The 21,554-nt window shown below is 39.4% G+C and overlaps 1 protein-coding gene across 1 annotated transcript; it reads right to left on the minus strand.

Moving 5' to 3' along the window:
- Window positions 1-971: 971 nt before the first annotated feature.
- On the minus strand, window positions 972-21,526 carry LOC145460641 (uncharacterized). The gene is made up of 15 exons (XM_081445515.1): window positions 21,484-21,526; window positions 21,335-21,364; window positions 20,038-20,092; window positions 16,423-16,552; window positions 15,293-15,412; window positions 13,119-13,180; window positions 12,348-12,490; window positions 11,508-11,586; window positions 10,411-10,506; window positions 9,906-9,933; window positions 8,101-8,553; window positions 7,262-7,433; window positions 6,533-6,636; window positions 4,566-4,658; window positions 972-1,912 (listed from the first exon to the last, which is right to left on the minus strand). The coding sequence occupies exons 1-15, from the start codon at window positions 21,524-21,526 to the stop codon at window positions 1,727-1,729; spliced, it is 1,794 nt and encodes a 597-aa protein (XP_081301641.1). The 3' UTR covers window positions 972-1,726.
- Window positions 21,527-21,554: the final 28 nt, after the last annotated feature.

A 21,554-nucleotide genomic window follows, 5' to 3' on the forward strand; every position in this document is an offset into this window, starting at 1 on the left:
GCCATAGTCGTGTGCTGCAGGAGCACTTGGCCACAGGTCCATGGCACAAGCGTCGAACAATTCATGTAGTGACGATTCCGGTGGAATACAGTTTGGTTTGTGTTTCTTCCAGTGCCGCTTTTGACAGGTTTTTGAACAGTAGTGTGCATGCTGGCATGCAGAACATCGCTTTGTCTCGCGCCTCTCCCCGCAGGAATAACAAATACCAGGCATTTTCTTCAAAATTGTGCGTATTTGCTTTGGACATCGTCTGCTTCTTTAGTGAGAGCGGTCGTTACTTTTATCCAGCGGAAAGAGACGAGAATACCATAATATTTTTCAAGCCACAGATTTAGCCTGGTATTCCGGTATGCATTTTTACTTCCGGTGAAAACGGTAGGTACGTCATAGCCCGGGGGGAACTCCCATATAAAAACTGTTGGGGGTGCTCGTCGGAAATTTTGAAGCGAACACCTAAAAGGTACCAGGATCTTCTTTTGTGGGTGTGGCTTGAATTCTGTTTCAACTCTATGAGTAATAAACCCCAATTCGAGTTATATACTGAAATGAAACCTTGTAAGAACTGAGCCTTTTAAGGTGGCTCAAAACAGTTTGATGGGTCGTTATAACCACTCTTTATCACTTGATGCTACAATCATGGTATCAAAAAACTGCCCAATCTTTGGTGGAAACGTTGTTATCATTTTCGTGACGCAATAGGTTACAATAGCAACGGTATGACCTCCTAAAAACACCCTTAATTACAGCTTTACGGGCTTGTGATTCAAAAATGGCACGGTGAATTTTTTTATATTATTAACTTTTGATAAGCATGATAAGACGCAACTTTTGGTAAAGTTTAAAAAATTCTGTAGGAAGGGTTCAGACCCACCTTAAATTCCCGAAAATCTAAGGTGGCTCTGACCTTTTTAGCTTGGGCGGTTTGTAAAAATGCCCCATTTAAGACCATGTGATAATACTCTTGAGAATTCTTGCTTTAAAAATTTCAAATTATCGCGTGTACATGAATGAATAATTTTGAGATGGATTAAAGGACAATGCTCCAGAGAAAATCACGTGGTCGGAGATGGGAAAACAAACCACTCAAGCTAAAAAGGTCTATTGACGCCGTATTTAAACAGCTTTTTTGTTTTTGTTCTTTTACATATTTTGGGTGGACTAGCACGTATGGGGGGAGTAAAAACAGCAAATGTTCTCGCGCGAAACGGTACTGCATTCTTGGCTGTAATTCCCGCTTTAGCAAATGAATAGTTTGTAGAGATCAGTGTTTTCCGTCGGTTTTCGCAGTAGTCCTTTTGGCCATAAGTTTACAAAAGCTGGTCCCATCAATGCTCGAGTAACACAACTGTAATTTTACAATGTAACGCAACTTTAACTTCTATTTTAACAAGTGATATATACAATATTAACATCAACAGAAAGTACTGCACATAATATGGCACGAACATCCATGTCTCTCTGAAATTCTTTAAGTTTTAAGTTGTTCTTATGTCGGCTTCGCCTCCTTCACAGCCGTTAATAGGGAACTCACGTCATATCAACGCGTCACACAACGTTTGCCTTCTTCTCTAAGGAGCATTGCTAGATTTCTTTCTTTCTCTCAACAAATTTCTTGAAGTCAACTACCCTCTGGTGGCTTTCACTGTATTACAGTAGAGTACAAGTCTTCCAGAAGACCTGATCGTCTTCTGCCCCCGTAAACGGCTTGATAATTGCCAGATGAAATTTATCTCGGTTTCTTTCGTTTATAAACTCGCTTCAACTGCTTTAAGTGTGGCTTGGTCTGGGTAAGTCGTCGCTTGAGTGATGTCTGTTGTTCCACAAGCTGAGCAAAATGACCTTGCTCCGCTAACATGGTGAGAAACGTTCTGATAAATGGATCATAGTCGTGCGTCCGACGACTGTGATCCACCTGCAGGAAAAAAGAAAAAGAACTTAATTAACGCGTTTATAAGACAAATACAATGAATTGTAAAGCCAGTCATAAAAATTCTGTCTCTATAAAGAACGGCCACTACAATCTAGTGTTGAACCTTAAAGGAACTGCGTCATGACCTCCGCATGTGTATCAAACACTGTTTCAGCCAGAAAAATTTTCTCTAGGGCCAAAGTGGCCCCTGAAGACCTTTTTTAGGGGCCAATTTTTTTAGGAAAGGGGCCAATAAATTGAAAGCTACAGAAGGAAAAATGCGTCAGGGTACCAAGGAAAATAAAGCAGTATATTAGGATCTAGGATAAAATTTAATAGTAAGTGCTTTTTGAGGTGTTTCTACTCAATAAATTTCTTTTGAATCAGATACTAATATGATCCGTGCATTACAAGAGAACAGTCCTGAGGCATACATGACATAGTCAATGATCAAGGGTTTGCAATGCATTATAGGGCGATTTCAAACTGAACTTGGAAGTTTTCCGATGTGAGATAATTAATACAGCAGAGCAAAAGGATGGATTGACTTCTTATCTTATGTTGAATGTTTTAGAAGCAGAGATCTTTCAATATGATTGTCTAGAAGGACATAATGTGAGACAAAATAACCGGACTGATCGTCAACACAGAGAAATGTAGACGCCATTATGGTGACTAAACCAGAATTTTTGCCTAATTTTGGTCGCCAAGGATAAAATGTTAGTTACATTGGTGACTGTATCGGTGGCCAAATTGGCCCTTTCTTCGTTTTTCTGGGGGCCATCTCTGATTGCAACGCGGGATTCCCGCAATGGCGCGCTCTGGCTGAAACACTGATCAAATGTTTACCAGGTTAACATTTATTCTATTCCACACGTTTGCACGAACTAAACTTAAAAATGATGCCTTGACTACGAATCTACGACAGTCCAAATGTCCGTGCCTTGACTACGAATGTATACTTCAGTCCGAATGTTATTCCAAAGTGTCCAAAAAATACGGTCTCTACCTTCGAGCCGAGGATTAGAATAATCTTATTTTTGTGAACGAAAACTAATATATGACTAATATATGCGAAAAATGTACGATCACAAGTGAAACAAAAGGATTACGTAACGCCCAAAAGTATTCAAACACCAAAGAATGCAATGGTCTCGTGTTCACCACTCTATTACGATTCACAAATAGTGGCCATATTGAATTTGGCGAGGTGGGAGAAGTTTGCTCGCATATAGCCGTTCTTTGACCACACTTCTCTTAAACAAGTATTCTGTTCACAGACGTTTCTTTTCTGCGAGTTATTTTTCTTCGAGCGCGCGAGCGAAGTGAGAGCGCAAGGGCGAGCGCGACTGTGAAGTATGATCGATTTCCAGCCGTTTTGTGAGCCCGCGTTCCTGGCCCCGCACCACTATCGTTGGGAGGAGGATAAACAACCGAACTCCCAAAATGGCTGGAAATCGAGCCTAGACTACCTGGACCGCGAAGCGGACAAGGAAAAACAATAGCCAAATTTTAGCTCGTGCATGTCACTAGGCTCAGTCTCCAGCCGTAAGTGTTTCGGTACGTCCGTGATCCTTTCCACCATCGTGTAGCGTATCACCCGCGGTTAATATTTTCCTTGCGATCTCGACGAACTCAACACAATATGCAGAGTTTGTGAACAGACTAGTCAACACTAGAACGCGACAACCACAATTTCCTATCTAGTAACGTAACTTAAGGTGGAGCACTCTCCAGCAGTTATACTTTGACGGATCAGTACAACAGCTCTTTCTTGATCAAGTAGTGTATCAAACACGAGGGACATTGTTTCATCGGGGTATCCAAACACCGAGAAGGGAGTTGAAAATACGACGCGCAGCGAAGTATTTTTAACCAAATTCGAGGTCAAAATCAAAACAAAAACTAAGAAGTAAACGGAGAGGTGAAATCGTCAAAATGATAATCTATGCTAACTAAAACCGGGTATCTAAACTTCCTTCACGGCCGAGGTTAATGAGTAAAGTGAGATATTTCACGGAGTCAGAAGTCAGAACGCAGTCAGACTGGAGCAGGTCCGATTTTAGGGACACCACTTAGAAAGAATCCCTGAGTTGTTTCCAGCATTTTAACTTACTGTAGAGTAAATTTTCCAATCTGCTAATTTTTTTTCAATTTCCAGTCCTGTTGAAGTTTTTTCGTGGATGATAAGTTGAACCCCCGAGCCAAAGCAAGATGTCTGACATTCAAAACGCTAAAGAGCACGGAAAATTTTTTAAATGGTTTTCCTCTTCACGAATAGAAGACCTTACACTTAACAATTATCCTACGAGCGCGCGCTGGATATGAGATGCTAGATAGTTAACGAGTTGACTATAATCATGTCATATCCAGCAAGCGCGAGTGGAATAATTTTTTTATTGAAAACACCCCCAAAAGGAAGAAAACTGAAAAAAGTTAAAACACACGACTAAATTACACGCACGCTTACCGTATTTGTAGAGCATGGAATAATTGCTCATATACCATGATGGCTAACAGTAAACCAACCAATGAAAACTCTTGAATTACATTATCCAATGTCTCACATTTTAATAATGTTCACTCGAAATGACTGAATTAAGATTAAAACATCAAATTGAGACATATTTTTCTGAAGTGGAAATAGTGTACTTACATGGTATTTTCTTCGTTTGTCCTTCTCCTCTCTCAAGGAATTCTCACAAGCTTGAATTTGACGCTCGACATGATGCAGTTGAGTCACTAGGGCCTACAACACCAGAATCCCCACAATTAAAAAACGTAATAACAATTAATGTTAACATAAGGAAATCTGAAGCCACTGGAATTTGTTAGATTTTCGCTAGAAACCACTCAAAAAATTCGCCAGTACCAATTTACAACTCCAGAGCGGAAAGAGGCACTGAGTAAAGTGTCTTGACCAAGAACACATCACAATCAGTGGCAGATCCAGACCTTGAACTAAGGCGGGGGGCGGGGGAACCGCGGTTTTTTTTTTTACTTGCCCTGCCGGCCTTTCTTCCTTCTGTCATTTCTTCTTTTTTACCCAAAATAAGGCGGGGGGGGGGGGGTGGGGGAATTCCCCGGGCCCCTCCGCTAGATCCGCCACTGACAATGTCCCCAGGTATGGCTGACACCTGGACTGCTCAATACAGAGCCCGGAGGAGCACTCCCATGAGAAAAGATCGGGGTAGGTAAGGTAGGTAGGTAAAACTTTATTTATGCAGGGTGGCCCATTCAGCACAGTGGCTGGTATCCAGAGGGGCCCTGCTAAATACAATTTCTAAAAATATAAAATGTCTAATAGTTTAAAATAGTTATAAAAATAGAGTTAAAAAAAAAACTAATGTCTAGTAGTTGAAATAGTTATATAAAAAGAGTTTAAAAAATTGAAACGAGTTACAAGCATGAACTGTTAGGGAAAAAAATAGATATCATAAATTAGATGCTATAAATAAAATGGGCTTTAACAAGATTTTTAAAAGAGGAGAGTGATACAGCTTGTTGGATTTTACAAGGTAGTGAATTAAAAAGGGCTGTGCCAGAAAATCTAAAAGTACGTTTGCCAAGGCTAAGTTTGGGTTTGGGTAGATGGAGGTCAGCCTTCCTTCGAGTGTTGTAACCATGTACATTGTAGTTCCTAATGAAATAGTTACTTAAATACTGAGGAACTAAGTTATGCAAACATTTAAAAACTAAAACACATTTGTGGATTTTACGGTTGGTTTCTAAGTCAGTCCACCCTAAAACATTAAAAGTATCTCTAGAAGAGTCACGCTTGAGAATGATACGGGCAGCACGGTTTTGCAACCGCTGCAGACTTTTGCTGGAGCCAACAGACAGTTCACCCCAAGCAGTGTCAGTATAACTTAAGATTGGCTCAATAAGGGTATTGTAGACACACTTCGCTGCTTTAAGAGTGAGGCAAGATCGTATGCGTGCTAGAAGTCCTAGACGCTTATTAACTTTTTTACAAGTAGTGTCTATATGCTCTTTCCAGTGAAGCTGTTCATCGAGCATAGTCCCAAGGTAAGTGAACTTCGTCACTCTCTCTATGTCCTTGCTTTGAATCTGCAGGACAAAGTCTGAGGTGGTTTGCAGCAGTTGTCTTGTTCCAAAGAGTAACCCTTTGGTTTTGCTCTGGTTTAGTATTAGCTTACTGTTCACCAACCACTGCTCAACACGGTTGAGGTCTTCTTGTAAATTTTCCCTGATGTTGCTAGCCTCAGATCCAGAATAATAGATAACAGTGTCATCCGCATACATGCTAATCGACGAGTGCAGTAAACATTGCGGCAAATCGTTTATGTGTGGGGATGGACGAAACGCCACTATTTTCAGCCGTCATGGTATCTTTTAAGGTTGCTCTCGAAGAGATAATGAAAAAAACAAAAACAAAAACAAAAACAAAACAGTCACGCTGTCATGCCCGTTTTAAAGTGGTATCTTTCAGGGGTCAAATAAAGCTCGAAACACGGCCAGATTGTTCTCGTTTTGGGGTTTAATTTTAATTTTTCAGACGAGCATCCCCGAACTCTTCAAATGGGAGTCGCCCCCTTCCCCCCCCCCCCCGGGATTGTCACCTTGGACGAAGAGTAAGCACTTAACAAGAGTGTGGCTTACCTGGCTTTCAGCAGAAATCTTTGCTAACTCGCTCAGTGGAATAGAAAAGCCATAACTATGGCAAACCTCTTGATTCTCCGGCTGCGAAATTCCCTGAAAAGAGACTAGACGGGCAAAATGATTTAATTACTAACTGCACCTGGATTAGACCTGGCTTATGATGAAAAACACAGCAATACCACTGTATATCTTACAGACTTTCCATTACCGAGTCTGTGCGGTAAGGTACGGACCGAGTTTTTTTCCAGTCGACTAACCCATGGGTCAAAAATTGACAGGAAAAAAACGGGTCTGTATCGTACAGTACGAGCGAGCAAATGAGGTTAATAAGATGTTTTTATTGTATCTCTCGCTCTTGAGACAAGAAAGCATTACACGTCAGGGCGTGCGGGAAACGCCCGTAAAATTGAACAGTCACGTGTTTTTACTGTTTGAGACATAATATAAATGGGTTATTGACTAAGCGAGAGGTCAACACGAGTGTTACAGTTGATCAAGTTCTCTTTGCGTGTTTTTTCATGGATGTTAGGCGCCCGCCTCTAACCAAATATGGTTGACTTTGCTGTTTATCGGGGTTCTCCTATAAAACACCTTTTTTTGCAGGAACTGACGCGCATGTTGAACGGGCAAGATAGCCAGATATCTTGCACGCTTTGTACTAATCATAACGCAAGATTTGGTTTAACCTTCGCCGCTTGTGGAGCAAGCCAAATAATAAAGGCACTTCACCTTTGTGTTTTGAGTGAATTCCTTTACCGCTATCAGCATGTTCCACATCACTGGACGAGTCATCTGGGCCTGCTCTTCCATCGTGACTGCTGGCCACTGTCTCAGAATCAGAAAAGGAGAAAGTCTCTGCATAATCTGCCTGGTCCTCTGAAGGCGCTGTTTCAGTGGTCTCCTGTGTAAACACATAAAACATAACACAATTACCTCACTGGACAGCCATCTAGAGTGCTTTTCACTTGAGTGTCGAAAAGTAACTGGTTTTGCATCAACTAAGCTACACGATTGGCTTAAAGAACTGGCGCCACTTTCATCCAATCAGAAGTAAAACAAAACCAGTCGTCACTCGCTCGCACACGTTTTCCCGCGCTTTGCATCAGCTACATGTAATTGCTTCGAGTTTTGATTGGTCCACTGGATTGTCCCCGTCCTTTGTGATTCGCTAGAGTGGTTACTTTGGTTTTGGTTTTACGATGTTGTCATAAAGCTATGGCTTAATCTTGATATAGTGACAAGACGATACTCTAGTAAAAACTGCTCTACTTGATACTTAAAACAAGCTTGGCAAACCTGTAGATACAATGAGTTGAAAGTATCAATGATGCTGCACAACAAACTAACCCTTTCACTGCAACCTGCAAAATCGACATTTTGCTGAATGGCAACTATGAATCCCAGGACACAGGTTCTTGCGTATACCAAGAAAATACAAGTGACTCGTGGGATGTATTGCACGGTATACCAGCCGGAAGGGCTGCATAACTAGTAACCTGTATGTATGGCTAGGAGAGCAGGACTTATGTAAGTGGTATCGTAAGTATCAACTATCAGGACTCTCTTACCCCAGTTGCAGATGCGCCTGAATCTGAGTGCAGACTTCCTGTTGGCGACACCGGAGGCTCAGGTGCTGGAGCAGACACGTGATCTTCATCTGCATCCTTCCTTGAAGCTTCATCCGATACAGAATTGTTGTTACTCGCTGCGGTTTGGCTCGTCTGCTCCTGACCTTGTTCGCCGACAGTTGAAGGCGACTCAGATATTTCCTTGTTTGCTTTGTGCAGTCTCGAGGTCTCAGCGGAGTCATTTGGAGTTTTGCTCAGATCTGTTTCCATGGCAACATTGGAGGTGATTCCCCCTGACGTTGTCAAGGCGACTGTGGGTGAGACCGTCACTGCAGTGACCGTTGTAAGTGTGCTCTGTGTCTTGTCGCATGATGTGTTGGTTGTTGAACATGAGCTAGACTCTGTTGTACAGGTGGTTGTTGATGTGGAGTCTTGACTTGTGGCGGGGTCAAACTATGATATAAAACAAGTTCAATTAGTATTTGATTTATTCCTTAGCATTCACGGGAAGTTTGGAGAGAGCCAAAGAAGGGTAAGAGTTGCTCGAGGCGCAGCCGAGGGCAAGTCTAGCTTCTCAAGGGCGCTCCAAACTTTCCAAGTGCATCCCCAACTCTATATAACACCGCTAACAGCATGAATTAACTGTTTCATAACTTTGCCAATGGAAATAAATTTCTCTCGCGTAGCGAAACTGACTTTGCTCATGCCACAAGCGTGCAATATTGGATTTTATAAAAGAACTGAGATACTACGCGCGCTAATTGGTCGATAGGTGTGTTTACATGAGAGCATGTAAATACGTTGTGACGTTTTCGATTCGCGTGTATTTACTGTTGAGAAATATTTTATAAGAACAATAGAGTACTTTTTCCGTGTTTTCATAGCCTCATCTAAAAACCCGGGGAAGAAGGGGGCTGGGGGGTTGTGGTGGGGAGACCTCTCGAATTCTCGAGATTTTTGCAAACTCTCGACTGCGTCTCGGGCTTGCATAGCTACGTCTCTTCTAGTTGAATCTGTAGGCAATCCATTGTTACCCTTACAGCAAACGTAATTTATTTTGTGCAGGAGAGTAAGATAAAGGTAACTGCTGTCTCAAGGCTAATGGGTCAACTTCATGGACGGCGCATCTTGAACAGTTAAATTGTTTTCCATAATTCGTGTTTAATCTTCCTTAATCGAACCTATCCTTCCTAATTAGGTTTGTTTAATCTTGTTTGGTGTTTTTCTCCTAAGAATGCTGCTCTTTGTAGTTGAACGCTGTTATTTGACTCTGATGAGTCCCTTGGCAGGGACGAAACATACGTAACGGTATGTCAGGCTAGCCATTGTAAAATTCTCACACTTCTTCCTTCAATTTGAAAGTTATTTTGCACACCGGAACAATACATTCATTCCTTTGTCCCAAGGTTCCATAGCATAAATATACAGTACTAGTACTAAGAGTGCTACTACTACTCGTGGTTGGCATGCAGACTGCAGGAATTTCATCAACATTTTCAACAGGAGGGCAACCGGTTTTCACAGGCAAGCAAAACGTTTTGAACTGAACTTCTTCATAAGGAAAACTTTCCTCCAGATGGTTAAACCGGGCGGGCAAAATTGTTCTCATAGCTGGTCAATTTGCCCGGTGCCCGGCCCTTAATGAAACCCCTGCGATACTACTGTCCAATGCAGATTACCTGCATTTTGACGATCGTAACTCAACATGTAGATCCGTAGTATTCTGTAACGAGTCAGGGATAAACACACAAAGTTGGACCCTGGGAGAAAAATGCTGGGTGCAAACAGTCTTCTAAACTTATTACCTTTTTTAATGATTCCAATATGTTCTCTCTATAGGAAAAAAAATGAAAACAAAAATGTCAAAATATGTTGGTACTAACTGTCTGTTTAGTAATTATTCACACAATAGGCCCTTTGCACAATCCGGTCGCATGGTACGGAATTAATTATGCTGAGACGCAAGTTACACAGTGGGACTTTCAAAACAAAGGAAAGTCGGGCTGGACTGGTACAAGTTCCTTTGTTTTCGAAATCCCACTGTGTAACTTGCGTCCCAGCATAATTAATTCTGTTCCATGTGACCGGATCGTCACAAGGGGCCTACTCATTAAATAATAATAATAATAATGTGTGGTACTAAATTAATTTTATTTTATCCTAAGCGTGATACTTCGTACATGGACCTTTCGTTTTGCCAAATTTGTGGGGGTACACAACGAGAACTGCATAGGACTCAAGGATGGATAGTCAAAACTGAGAATGATTACAATGTGGTACATTCATGTGGTGCATTCATCTGGCACATACCTTTCTGCACTCAAACGTTTTAGCTTTTCCTCACAAATGGTCATTCCATCGGCCACAACAGCCATCAGGTTATACCTGATATCATGGTATGGTTCACTGTGCAAAGGAAATTTTTAGCAAGTGAATCACTACAGGTCATGTTGTTGAATTGAATTACAGTTGAACCATTGTACAACGACCACCTTGGAGACAGTGGAAAGTGACCGAGAGGTGGCCGTTATGGGGAGGTAGGAGTGTAATATGACACCTGCTCTTTTCGAGGGTACAGCATTTACTTTTAAAAACAAAATGCTTACTTTAGCCTATAAATACGTAACACAATCAAAATATATCAATAATAAAAATAAAAACTAGATAGAAAAAGAGACCAATGGCACGTGGTACGGTGACCTTTCCAATAAAAAGTGTAGTTTCCTATACACCGTTCGTCAGTCGTTGATTAACTGGCCGTTGTCGAGAGGTTATTTTAGCAGTTGGGACGAGTGTTAGTGGCCGTTGCCCTTGTGGAGAGGTGGCTGTTGTTGAGAGGTTAAAATAACAGTGAATGTATGGACTGTCCGTCGGGACAGAAATAAATGACCATTGTAGAGTGGTGGCCATTAGTAGAGGTTCGACTGTATTAAATAACTCATAAAATTAAATAAACACCTAAATACTGTACATAATTACATGTACTTTAAACGAGTTACACTACGGAGGATGCAAGTGCACTAGTGTTGTAATCCAGAGCTTCCAGATTCAAACTCTACATCCTGTCTCTAAATGTAGGAAGACTAGTATTTGATAGTTCCAAGTTCAACTCGTTGGTCACATTTTGAAAACACAGTCGAACCTCCGGTTGCGGCCGCCTCTCGTAAGTGACCACCTCTCCACAACGACCAGTTTTCCAAACTACCAAAAGTTTTCAAGTCAAATCACTATATTTGGAGCCTCTTGTAAGCGACACGACCACTTTTAGAGCTAAAAGTTTGAAACTTTCTCTTGTTTTTAACCTCCTGTAAGCGACAACTTGACAGATAATAGAGTGGAAATTGGATAATAAGTTGTTGTAACATTAGCACATTACTGGGCAGTACAAGATACATTAATCCACTCACCCTCCAGTAGCTATTCCCAGTCTTTCAGTAATTACTCTGCGGAATTTTTCTGTCCATTCTTCATTCTCCCCCCATGGACCTATCAGAAATGTTTTTGTTAAAACAAAGGTCGATACTCATAGTCCCATTACCATAGGATTTACAACAGGTAAACAGACAACAACATCCCAGGTTGAAGTCATTTTTCTCCACCTGTGGGAGACAAAGTGACCTAATGGTTACTGCACTGGACTCTGGATGAGGTGCTCTAGGTTCACCCTGGCTGGGCCATCATGTTGTTAAGCAAGACACTCAACTCTCACAATGCCGCTCTCCATACAGGTGTACAAATGGGTAATGGCTAATTTTATTCTAATGGTAACCTTGCTATAGACTAGCGTCCCATCCAGGGCAAGGAATAATGTTACTGTACTCCTTCATGCTAAGGAGACTGAAGATAAACCCCAGCCTGCTGCACAACAAAGCTTCAGAATGCAGACTTTACATTAAATGTAAATGTGATGTAAGATCCTTTGGGTTTCAGCACAGAACTGGATCTTGCACACTTAGGATACTACAAGAATGTACAGCATCCGATATATAGCATCATATAAAAATCCTTTATAATTATATAAGAGTGGCTAACATCCTGCATAGGATCCTATTTAAGATCCTACAAGTTCACAAATATGATGTTATTAACCAGACCTTACAGGGGGGAATCTCTAACTTAGGATCCCAACAGGATTCTTTACGATCAATCTAAACAGGATCCTATGTAGAATGTCTGCAAGGGATGCCCAAAATCTGTCAAAAAATATTGTAGACAAAAAGTGGCATATCATACTAAAAGTGCTATACCATGATCAATTGGATATGGTTTGAGTCCATCCAGCTCAAAAAGTCGGCCATTAATGGGTACGTAACTGACAAAATGAAACGCTTCCATAGCACGACCAGTGGACACTGCATTGGTTTTCTCTGGCAGAAGTTTAGGTTCTGGCCTGAATTGAGTAAAAAAAGTACAAAATAAAAGAAAGTGAGTTGTGGCTTACATGTAAGTAGTACTTAGTCTAGAACTAAGAAAAGTATCATGTACATATAGAGAAGTGTAAATACATGTACACCCTAAGTTAGACCACAGAGGGGGATACACTTGACTTCAAAAGATGGGGAGGTGTGAATGGAGCAAACAAGTTGAGTAAATCCACCCCCTCCCCCCAAAACAAAAAAAGTTAAGGCTCGAAGCAAATCAGAAGAAAATTTCTTTGAACCAAAATTCAACCAGTAAAGATAACATGCCAAATTTTGTAACATTAACGTAGCCAGAGAAGAGCATCAGCCCAAGATAAAGTGTTCGTGCTTTTAATGTAAAATGATTCCATAAGGTTTATCATGATTCTAAATGCTACCTTTTGCTTTGAATGTTCTCAAAAGACACCTAAGAGTAACCATCCAAATGCACACCCCCCCCCCCCACCCCTCTACTCCTTACAACCCACAGACCCCTGCCACAACCCACAGACTGGTATACAGAGGAGCAAAATGGATACACACAGTTTGAGAAACATATATAGACTGAGCTCACCTGTATATAATTATTTTAGTATGTGACTGTATGTGTCAACCTACCTGGCAAACTTATTATGTGCCATGGCCAATTCTGGTAGATTACCAATGACATATCCCTTGTTCTAAAACAAGCCAAACAAAAACAAAAACAAAATTCACTTAGCTACATGTATTAGTAAGAAAAACGCACTGAAGTTCTTAGGTAAATTCATTGTTATTGGATTTAAGGGGGAAGGGTTGCGTTTTGAACCAGAAACATAACCCAAGAAAGCAGTCTTAACGACAAGCATGCATGAACAAAACAGAAACAGCAAAGACAAAGTGCATTGAGTGTACATGTAAGATGTTTTACACTGCCTGATATGGGATACCATTGCACACACACTTGACTAACACACATGGAGGATAATACATGGGCACACCTAGATATGGAATACATGCATCTCTTCAAGCGTTCAACTTGATATCCCATGAGTGACTGCAGCAAACAAGTGCAACATGAAGTTGAACATGAGAAGAGATATACCATATCTACAAGCAGCCATGTATTATTAGTTTTGGTTATTACAATATAGACATACCGATAACGACGTTTTGATGATTTTCCGAAGATTTCTGACTACTATCCGAAGATTTCCAAAGATTCTCCAATACTTGCCTGAACATTTCCGAACACCATCATTTCCGAACATATTCCAAAAATTTCTGAAGATTACCAAAGATTTCCAAAGATAACCGTAGATTGCCGAAGAATTTCAAGGAAGATCCAAAGATGTTTTGATGATACACCAATGAGTTTAAGTACAATTTAAGAGACAAACTTGACATCAGTGAAATCATCGATATCTTTACTAATGAGGATATGGAAAATAAGCCACCCAAGTCCCGGATGTGGTTTCATGTGAATTTTATGCGAGGTGTATTTTCCAGTAAAACACTTGTGTCTGTATATAATAATATGTATATACTACATCTGTTGAAAGAGAGAGTGTTCTTGACAATAGAGAATATCTTCGGAAATCTTCGAAAAGTGGTAGAAAATCTTTGGAAAATCATCAAAAATGCTGTCATTAGTAAGTCTGTATAATAAAAAGAACATTACATGTTAGCTCAAAGATATGAATTTTATGTTCTTGCCACTCGAAAATAAAATTTGTATCTTCTCACCACTGTGTAATATCCTCTATGTATTTAATTATTGGGAGTTGATGGAGAGGGGGAGGATAAATCAATAATTTCTATACTAACAGTATAGCTATATTATTTATTATCATCTTCGAGACTTTGACAAAGGCAAATAAAATTTATATGCTGTAGTGAGCTATTGAAGCTGATATTTCGAGCATTATTGGCCCAAGTCAGAATAAAGTGCGAGATTATGAGTTTAGATGTACACTACTGAAGGAAGCATGGCAGCACAAAACGTTAAGATGAATTAGTTATTAATAAATGAAGAATGTTCACTGGCCCCATGGGGAGCTGACTAAGGTACCAAGATGAAAAATAAATTTTCGGTCTCGACTACTTTTTTCCTTGATAGAGAGAAAAACCAAAAAATTATGGCGTAAAAATGGTCAGGAAAGATTTTATGTTTGCCACCAAGTTTAGAGGCATATTTGTGGTTGTTTTACGCATCTCTTAAGTTATACATACCATAGATTACATTGGAATCTTGAAGTGTGATCAAAATGATATATTTATAAATTTTAAGCGATTTTGATGGGTGCCACATACTAGTTTAAATACTTATAGTAAGCTTATTGAGTTTCATGGGTGAACAGAAGTATTTAACAGTTCTAAACAAATAGAGGTTAACTTGACTAATTATAGCCTGCCTTACAAAATTATTCTGTACACTCAATGACTTACACTTAAAGTGAATGTTTCAGGTATTGAGAGTATGAACTTGGAGATTTAAGCCAAAAGGTGATGATGAAAGGTGGTGTGCAGCAAAGATCGAGCAAGCGAGCAAGCAAGGGGGAGCAAAGGAGGGCGCCTGGGGTTTTGGTTCCCTTTGCGCACTTTTCTGGAAAAGGAAAGCCAAAGGAAAGGTCTGCTACACAGGCTAGGTGATGACACCCCTGCACCTCATTACACACCACATACTGACTTTGAATCCTTATTTGATTGTTCACTCAACGTATTTAAATGTACATGTGTAGGCGTAGTTCAGGAGTTACACACGCAGTGATGGAGGTGTAGCTACAGCTGTATGGAATGCACAATGTACCTACCTCTGGGTCAAACTTGCTAGAAAACTCTTTCAGTCTGCTAAGTCTCTCTCCCAAATGAATATGAGTGCAGTTAAGAAGAACACTCAGCAGAGAGTGAGTGGCACATGAGTTCGGAATCACCTAATTAATTAATGAAAGACAGAACAGGCATCACACAATTATATTTCCTACAGTGGATACAAGTCTGTGACAGCTCAAGTAGTCCACAGGTCAGAGATTATCCTAATTTCTGTCGCTACATGCAGCATTAAGTTACTTGGAGTCAGAGTAATTCTCCTCCTCTTGGATGGGATGCTAAATCTATCCAGTCCCTCCCCCCCCCCCCCCCCACCTCAAAAAAGACAAAAACATTCTCACTTGTCCATTGGGCAGTTACAGCTGTACTTACCCAACAGGAATATCTACTTGACCTGGGCTGGGTTGTTCGAAAGCCAGTTAATGCCAACCAGGATTAAAAGCTAACTGAGGTATAAATTTTCTTGTATAAAAATGTTTTTTTGCTGCTCACGTTTTGTGTAGTTTGAACTTTGTCAAGCTCAAAACTGAAGGGCAAACATTATAAACAGAAAACCTCACCGAAAAGTTACAGAACTGAAGTCAAAATGCTTGTTAATCCTGGGTTAGCTTAATCGAGCTTTGAATAACCGGGCCCTGGATGACTGCAGGAATAGCACTTTGTCAAGCCCAGAATAGGCCGTTCATGTGAACTCGCAATATTTGAGGGGCAAACATAAACATAGATGTAAACAAATCTAAATCAACAAAATAATTTCAATTGGTCGAGCTCTCAGTAATTAATAGCAATTAAATTCTTCATGGTAATATTTGCTCATCAATATCGATAAAATGTCATGGCATTACTAAATACATTACTTGCGGGGAATGGGTACTTCAATCACTTTTTTTTTTTCCACTGTCAGAGCTCTTGTCACACTTAAGTGGTAAATAACAAATGTGAAATCTGACTTCCACGACAATACTACTAGAAAAATGTTATATTTTGAAAACCAAAGCATACTGTTACTGTTATTATTACTATTATTATATTATTATTATTATCATTATTACTGTACGTTATTATTATTATTATTATTATTATTATTATCATTATTATTATTATTATTTAATACCTGCTGGGCAAAGAATATGTCACGAATAACTTCCTCATCCTCCACAAACATTTCCTCTAAAGGTTGTATTTTGCGTCGTGATCTCCTCTCTTCAATCCATTTAAAAAGGAAAATGAACCCATAAATAGGTCTGCAACCAAATGATTCAATTTACAGTTAGTACATGTACAAAGGTAACAAGTTTTTCTCACTGCCAATTGTTTTAGTGTTTTTATCTTTTTGGACTACTTCCTGAACATAGCTATATTCATTCGTTTTTATAAAGCCATAAGATCCACTGTCCTCTTAAGAGAATCATAATTACATTTTTTATTGTTAATAAATAATTACCTGCTTACAAGATATTACAGGTAGAATTATAAAATTTATTAACCACGCGGCCATGGGCCGAGCGCGGTTCTACGTTTACCCGTGGTCTATTTATTTATTTTTTTTTGTCGGTGACCAGACGCAGACCTCCGCTCGGCCAAACTTTGAGTCACGCAACGTGTGACGTTTTTCTGCCAGAAGCTGTTAAAACATAAACACACGGACAATTTTACGGATATTGTTTTCTTTTTTGTGGGTAAAATATATTTTCTTTTCGCTTTATCAAAGCGTTGGATTTAAAGGGAATAATAAATACGCTGAAAAAAGGTATTACGTCAGCCATGGAATGCGCTGACATTGCAGCTTTCACTTTCGCTACGTGACAAATAAGATCGTGTTTACTTTGCAAGTTTATTTCGGCAGAAGCGACGGTCATTAATTTATTTGTAATTTTGCGAGTATTTCTTGCGGTTTTAGGCAAATGAAGTAAATCCTTTGACTGTTTCATCGCAGCGAGTTCATAGATCGGAAAGAAAATTAAATATTTGCAAGCCAAGTAAAGAACGTGTCAGAACGTGCAAAGATTACGTCATTGATAGGGAAATAACCACCGTACTAAAGATAGCCGTAGATAACGCAATTCTTGAATTATGTGACTCGTGTGACTTCTTTGCTAACCCTTAACTCAAGGGAAAAAAACAATTAAATTTAATCGTGACTTTAAAGAAAGAAAGCAGTTTGTAATAGTGTTCATATCTTCATGCCATACATATCCCGAAGAAACTTCCAGATTAAGACTATTACGTCATCGGAGATGTCACAACGGCTACGACTGATGGTGCGATAATAGAGTTTATGTTGATCAAGTGCTGTGATGTCTACAGTAATCAATGAATCATCAAAGATTGCTTTGGAATATGCACTGCGTTGCGACTGTAGTACTAAGAAAACAGTTAAATTTTAAAAGCGCGGTTATAAGATCTAACAGATCTTCTTGTTTATTACTGGGTAGTCTGCATTTTTGGGGATTTAACTGAGTGCGTGGTTCAATTCATAAAATATTCATATATCTTACTAGATGTTTTGGTGTGTAGTATCACTTTATATGTTTACTTGTTGTTTGTATTTTTGACTTGCCCTACAGGCTCGTCAAAATACGGCACAACTCATAAAAATATTAACTACTTAATAACCGAGAGTGAGGTCATTACAGGAAAATCTCAAACTGAGGCCTTGCCGTACTGACCGAGCGATAGCGAGGTCAATACAGTAGGCCGAGGTTTGAGATTTTCCCTTAACGACCAAATGGTTGAGGTTATCAAGTTGTTTATTATATGGCTCATGAATTAAAGAAAAGAAAAAAAATATTCGACCGGAAGTCATCAATTTACATCCGGTGATGCATGCATTTACCGATTCATTCATCGTCTCAAACCCAGGACAAAACTACACAGTCAGTGAACTTCACCACTGCATTACGTATTCTGTTAAAAACACCTACATGTATTTCTATTAGACGGGAAAAATGACTGTCACAGCCTCAAAAAGGTATTTTAGTATCGTGGTGCCACAACTTGATGGGCGAGTTTTTCCAACTTTTGTGGCAAAACCATTAGAAAGTGCTTCAAAATAGTCCAAACCAACGATCTTTTGGTGAAAGGAAATACTAATGCTTCAGAATGCACTGCTCCTAAGAATAACTCATTCTTCGCATTCGCTTGCGACAAGATATTTTCACCTTCTTCATTCTGGGATTTATGGATGAACTATTCAAGCCTTGTGAATGTCTAAAACTTCCTGTAGTTATAGTTATCAGAAACACAGCTACCGAAAGAAACCACCTGATTGTTTACATCTGATCATCCTGGAAGCTGATTTACATTTACTTGTGTTAAAGCGAGGGAATCTATTTGATGAGAACTGTGATGGAGTTCAATATTTTGGTAATTGTTGTGACTAAGATGATAACTTATAAGTTTTTCCATGGTGTTTTGCTCAGGATGCATGACAGATCTGACGATGGTGTTTTTCACTCGGCAATTTTAGCTTAACTTCAGACTCAGCAAACTTTGATTGTTTTTCACTAGTGCCCACCAAGGTTACCGGCTGGTAAGTAAAAAACAACTTCTATATAAATTTTATTATGGAAAAATCTCTAAGCTTTTAGCTTCTCGGAATTAAATTTACTTTCTCTTACTGTTTTTAATTGGCTTTCATCATTTTAATGCACTTGAATTTTCAGGGCCGGGCTCTTCCTAATTTACATAATCCATAATCAGCCCGTGGGCATTACTGCTGCATAATGACTGCTCAGATCTTGCTCTTAGCCAATCAGAGCAGGCATTATATTGGGCACAAGCCAAAGCTATACAATAAACAGCGATACTACACACCAAAACATCTAATGAGAGATTTATTATCCAACTGCTGTTGGTCAATAAATTTATCACTGAAAGAGGGAGAGTTTGACAGTTTCGTGTGCATGTGTCGACCTGTTCAGCAAACAGGTTTGCTACTGTACAAATAACTTTACAATATCGCTGTTTATCATCCAACTGCAGTGAATACTGTCCAAATAACAGTACAAACATACAGCAATATTGTATACTTATTTGTACAATAGAAAACCTGTTTGCTGAACAGGTCGGCGCACACAAGCAAAACTGTCACACTCTCACTCTTTTACTGATAGATCTATTGACTACAGCAGTTGGATAATAAATCTCTTATTAGATGTTTTGATAAGTAGTATTGCTGTATATTTTTATGCGTTGTTTGTATTCTGACTAGCCTTACGGGCTCGTCAAAATACGGCACAACTCATAAAAATATACAGCAATACTACATAGCAAAACATGTAATAAGATGTATATATTTGTACTCGTTTCGGGCAATATTTGGACGGTATTCGCTGCAGTTGGATAATAAAATCATGTAATATATCAAACACCAAACACCAAGAAGAGAGCTGAAAATATGACATGCATCAGAACATTTATGACAAACTTTGAGGTGCTGGAAATGTGGTAAAACACTGTCTTAAGTGCTTGATGTACATATCTTCTCAATCAATACTAAAACTAAGGAGAAAATGAAGGGAAAAAATTGTAAAAATCTATGCTAATGAAGATCAGATATCCAAACACTGTCACGGTCATGATTTCCTTTGTTTAAACTTGATGAATTATTGATGATTTAACAAATCCACGTCAAAAACATGCATGTGTAGTTGGCGTATCTGTATGCTGCATGTAGAAGCTGTTTATGTGCAGCATCTTATATTTTGAGTCTCAGCACCATACACACCCTTTGAATGGCTTTGATAAATCATAGATTTCTTCCACTTGAGCACCCTTCACACCTGTAAAAAATAACAGCTCAAGATGTATATAAACAGTACAACATACAGACACAGTAGTTCAAGAAATATCAAGAGATAACAACGCGTTACTGCAGCAGGGCAGGAAAAAACCAAGGTCTGATTGCCCGGGACAAGTAAATTTTGCTCTTCAGCAAGTGAAAATGGAATTGGTGGTCCGATGGGCAAGTGAAATTCACCTCAGTAGTCTTGTTAGTGATGTTTTCCAATTAAAAACAATTTCACAACTTAAGACTGCAAGATGAGCAAAACAATGAGCTAAAAGCATGGATCAAAAATCCAAGCATACTTTGCTCCCATTCATCCTCCAATCGCCATATTGGATGTTGTGACACAGTACATTTGTAACACTGTCCAGTATCTTTCACCCAGCTTAGTACCAGTGAGCTCATTTTGATCACTGGACAACTGGATTTTTTTTCCTGCCCTGCTGTGGGTGTGCATGTTCAAAACACAAAATGGTGAAATGACCAAATGGCACTCTGGTCAGCCTTAGGTGCACTAGTGCTCAGGTTAACCTAAATGTGACTCAACTCAACTGTGATAAGCTCTCAATAACTGAAAGGGTTGACCCTTACAGACACCTTTATCCCAAAATTTACTCATACCCATAGTACCATTTCGTTATTTTGTAGTTCAAGTTCACCTTTTGTTACTGCTATGGAGAAGGAAGGAACTGAAAGTGACACGCATTACTATTATTTAAACTAAGGTTTAATTAGATCAGTTTTTTTTTTCTGAAATAAACAATACTACCTTCAAGCTTTAAAGCTTACAAATCAAAATCAATTTCGAATTATTTAAATGGAATTTTCCAGAGCTCAGTATCTCCTACTTGACTCGAGCTGCGAGCTACATGTAACTCTTCAAGTGAGAAAATCAAACTTTCAAAAAAACAAAATCGAGGTTGCATGTCTTGTCCTAGTCTGGGTTCCATCCGGGGACCAATATATGACGGCGGTTAAGCTATTTTTTTTCCCAAAGACACTAGCCAATGCTTGGAAGTCAGACTTCAAATTTGTCCCTCCAGTTAAAATACAACAGGCTCAGCTAAATGTTCGCAAGCCATTTTCATAGGTGTACGCAAGCTAAAATTCTGGTAAATTTAAGGTAGTCCTCGTAACCGTGGTGTAGACGGTTTTTCTGTCTAAGCGACACACTAAAAGATCCTCGGGGTCGACAGTTAAAAAGCTAATCTTTAAAGCTTTTTCAATTGTTACTTACCGAATTCTTCGATCAACAAACTGAAAAGCCCTAAAAACACAAAACGTCATTGATTGAAGTTAAAATATTTTACTTCATACAACTGCTATAAAGGCGACGTGTCCAGATGAAAAAATAAACTCGTTAACATAAAGAAAAGAAATAAAAACCTGGGTCGCTTTCTAACTCCAACCATCCACTATTTGCCGCCATACTTGAAACGTCATAGCAACAGAGTCAG

Source organism: Orbicella franksi, chromosome 11 (genome assembly GCF_964199315.1).
Source record: "Orbicella franksi chromosome 11, jaOrbFran1.1, whole genome shotgun sequence".
NCBI lineage: Eukaryota > Metazoa > Cnidaria > Anthozoa > Scleractinia > Merulinidae > Orbicella > Orbicella franksi.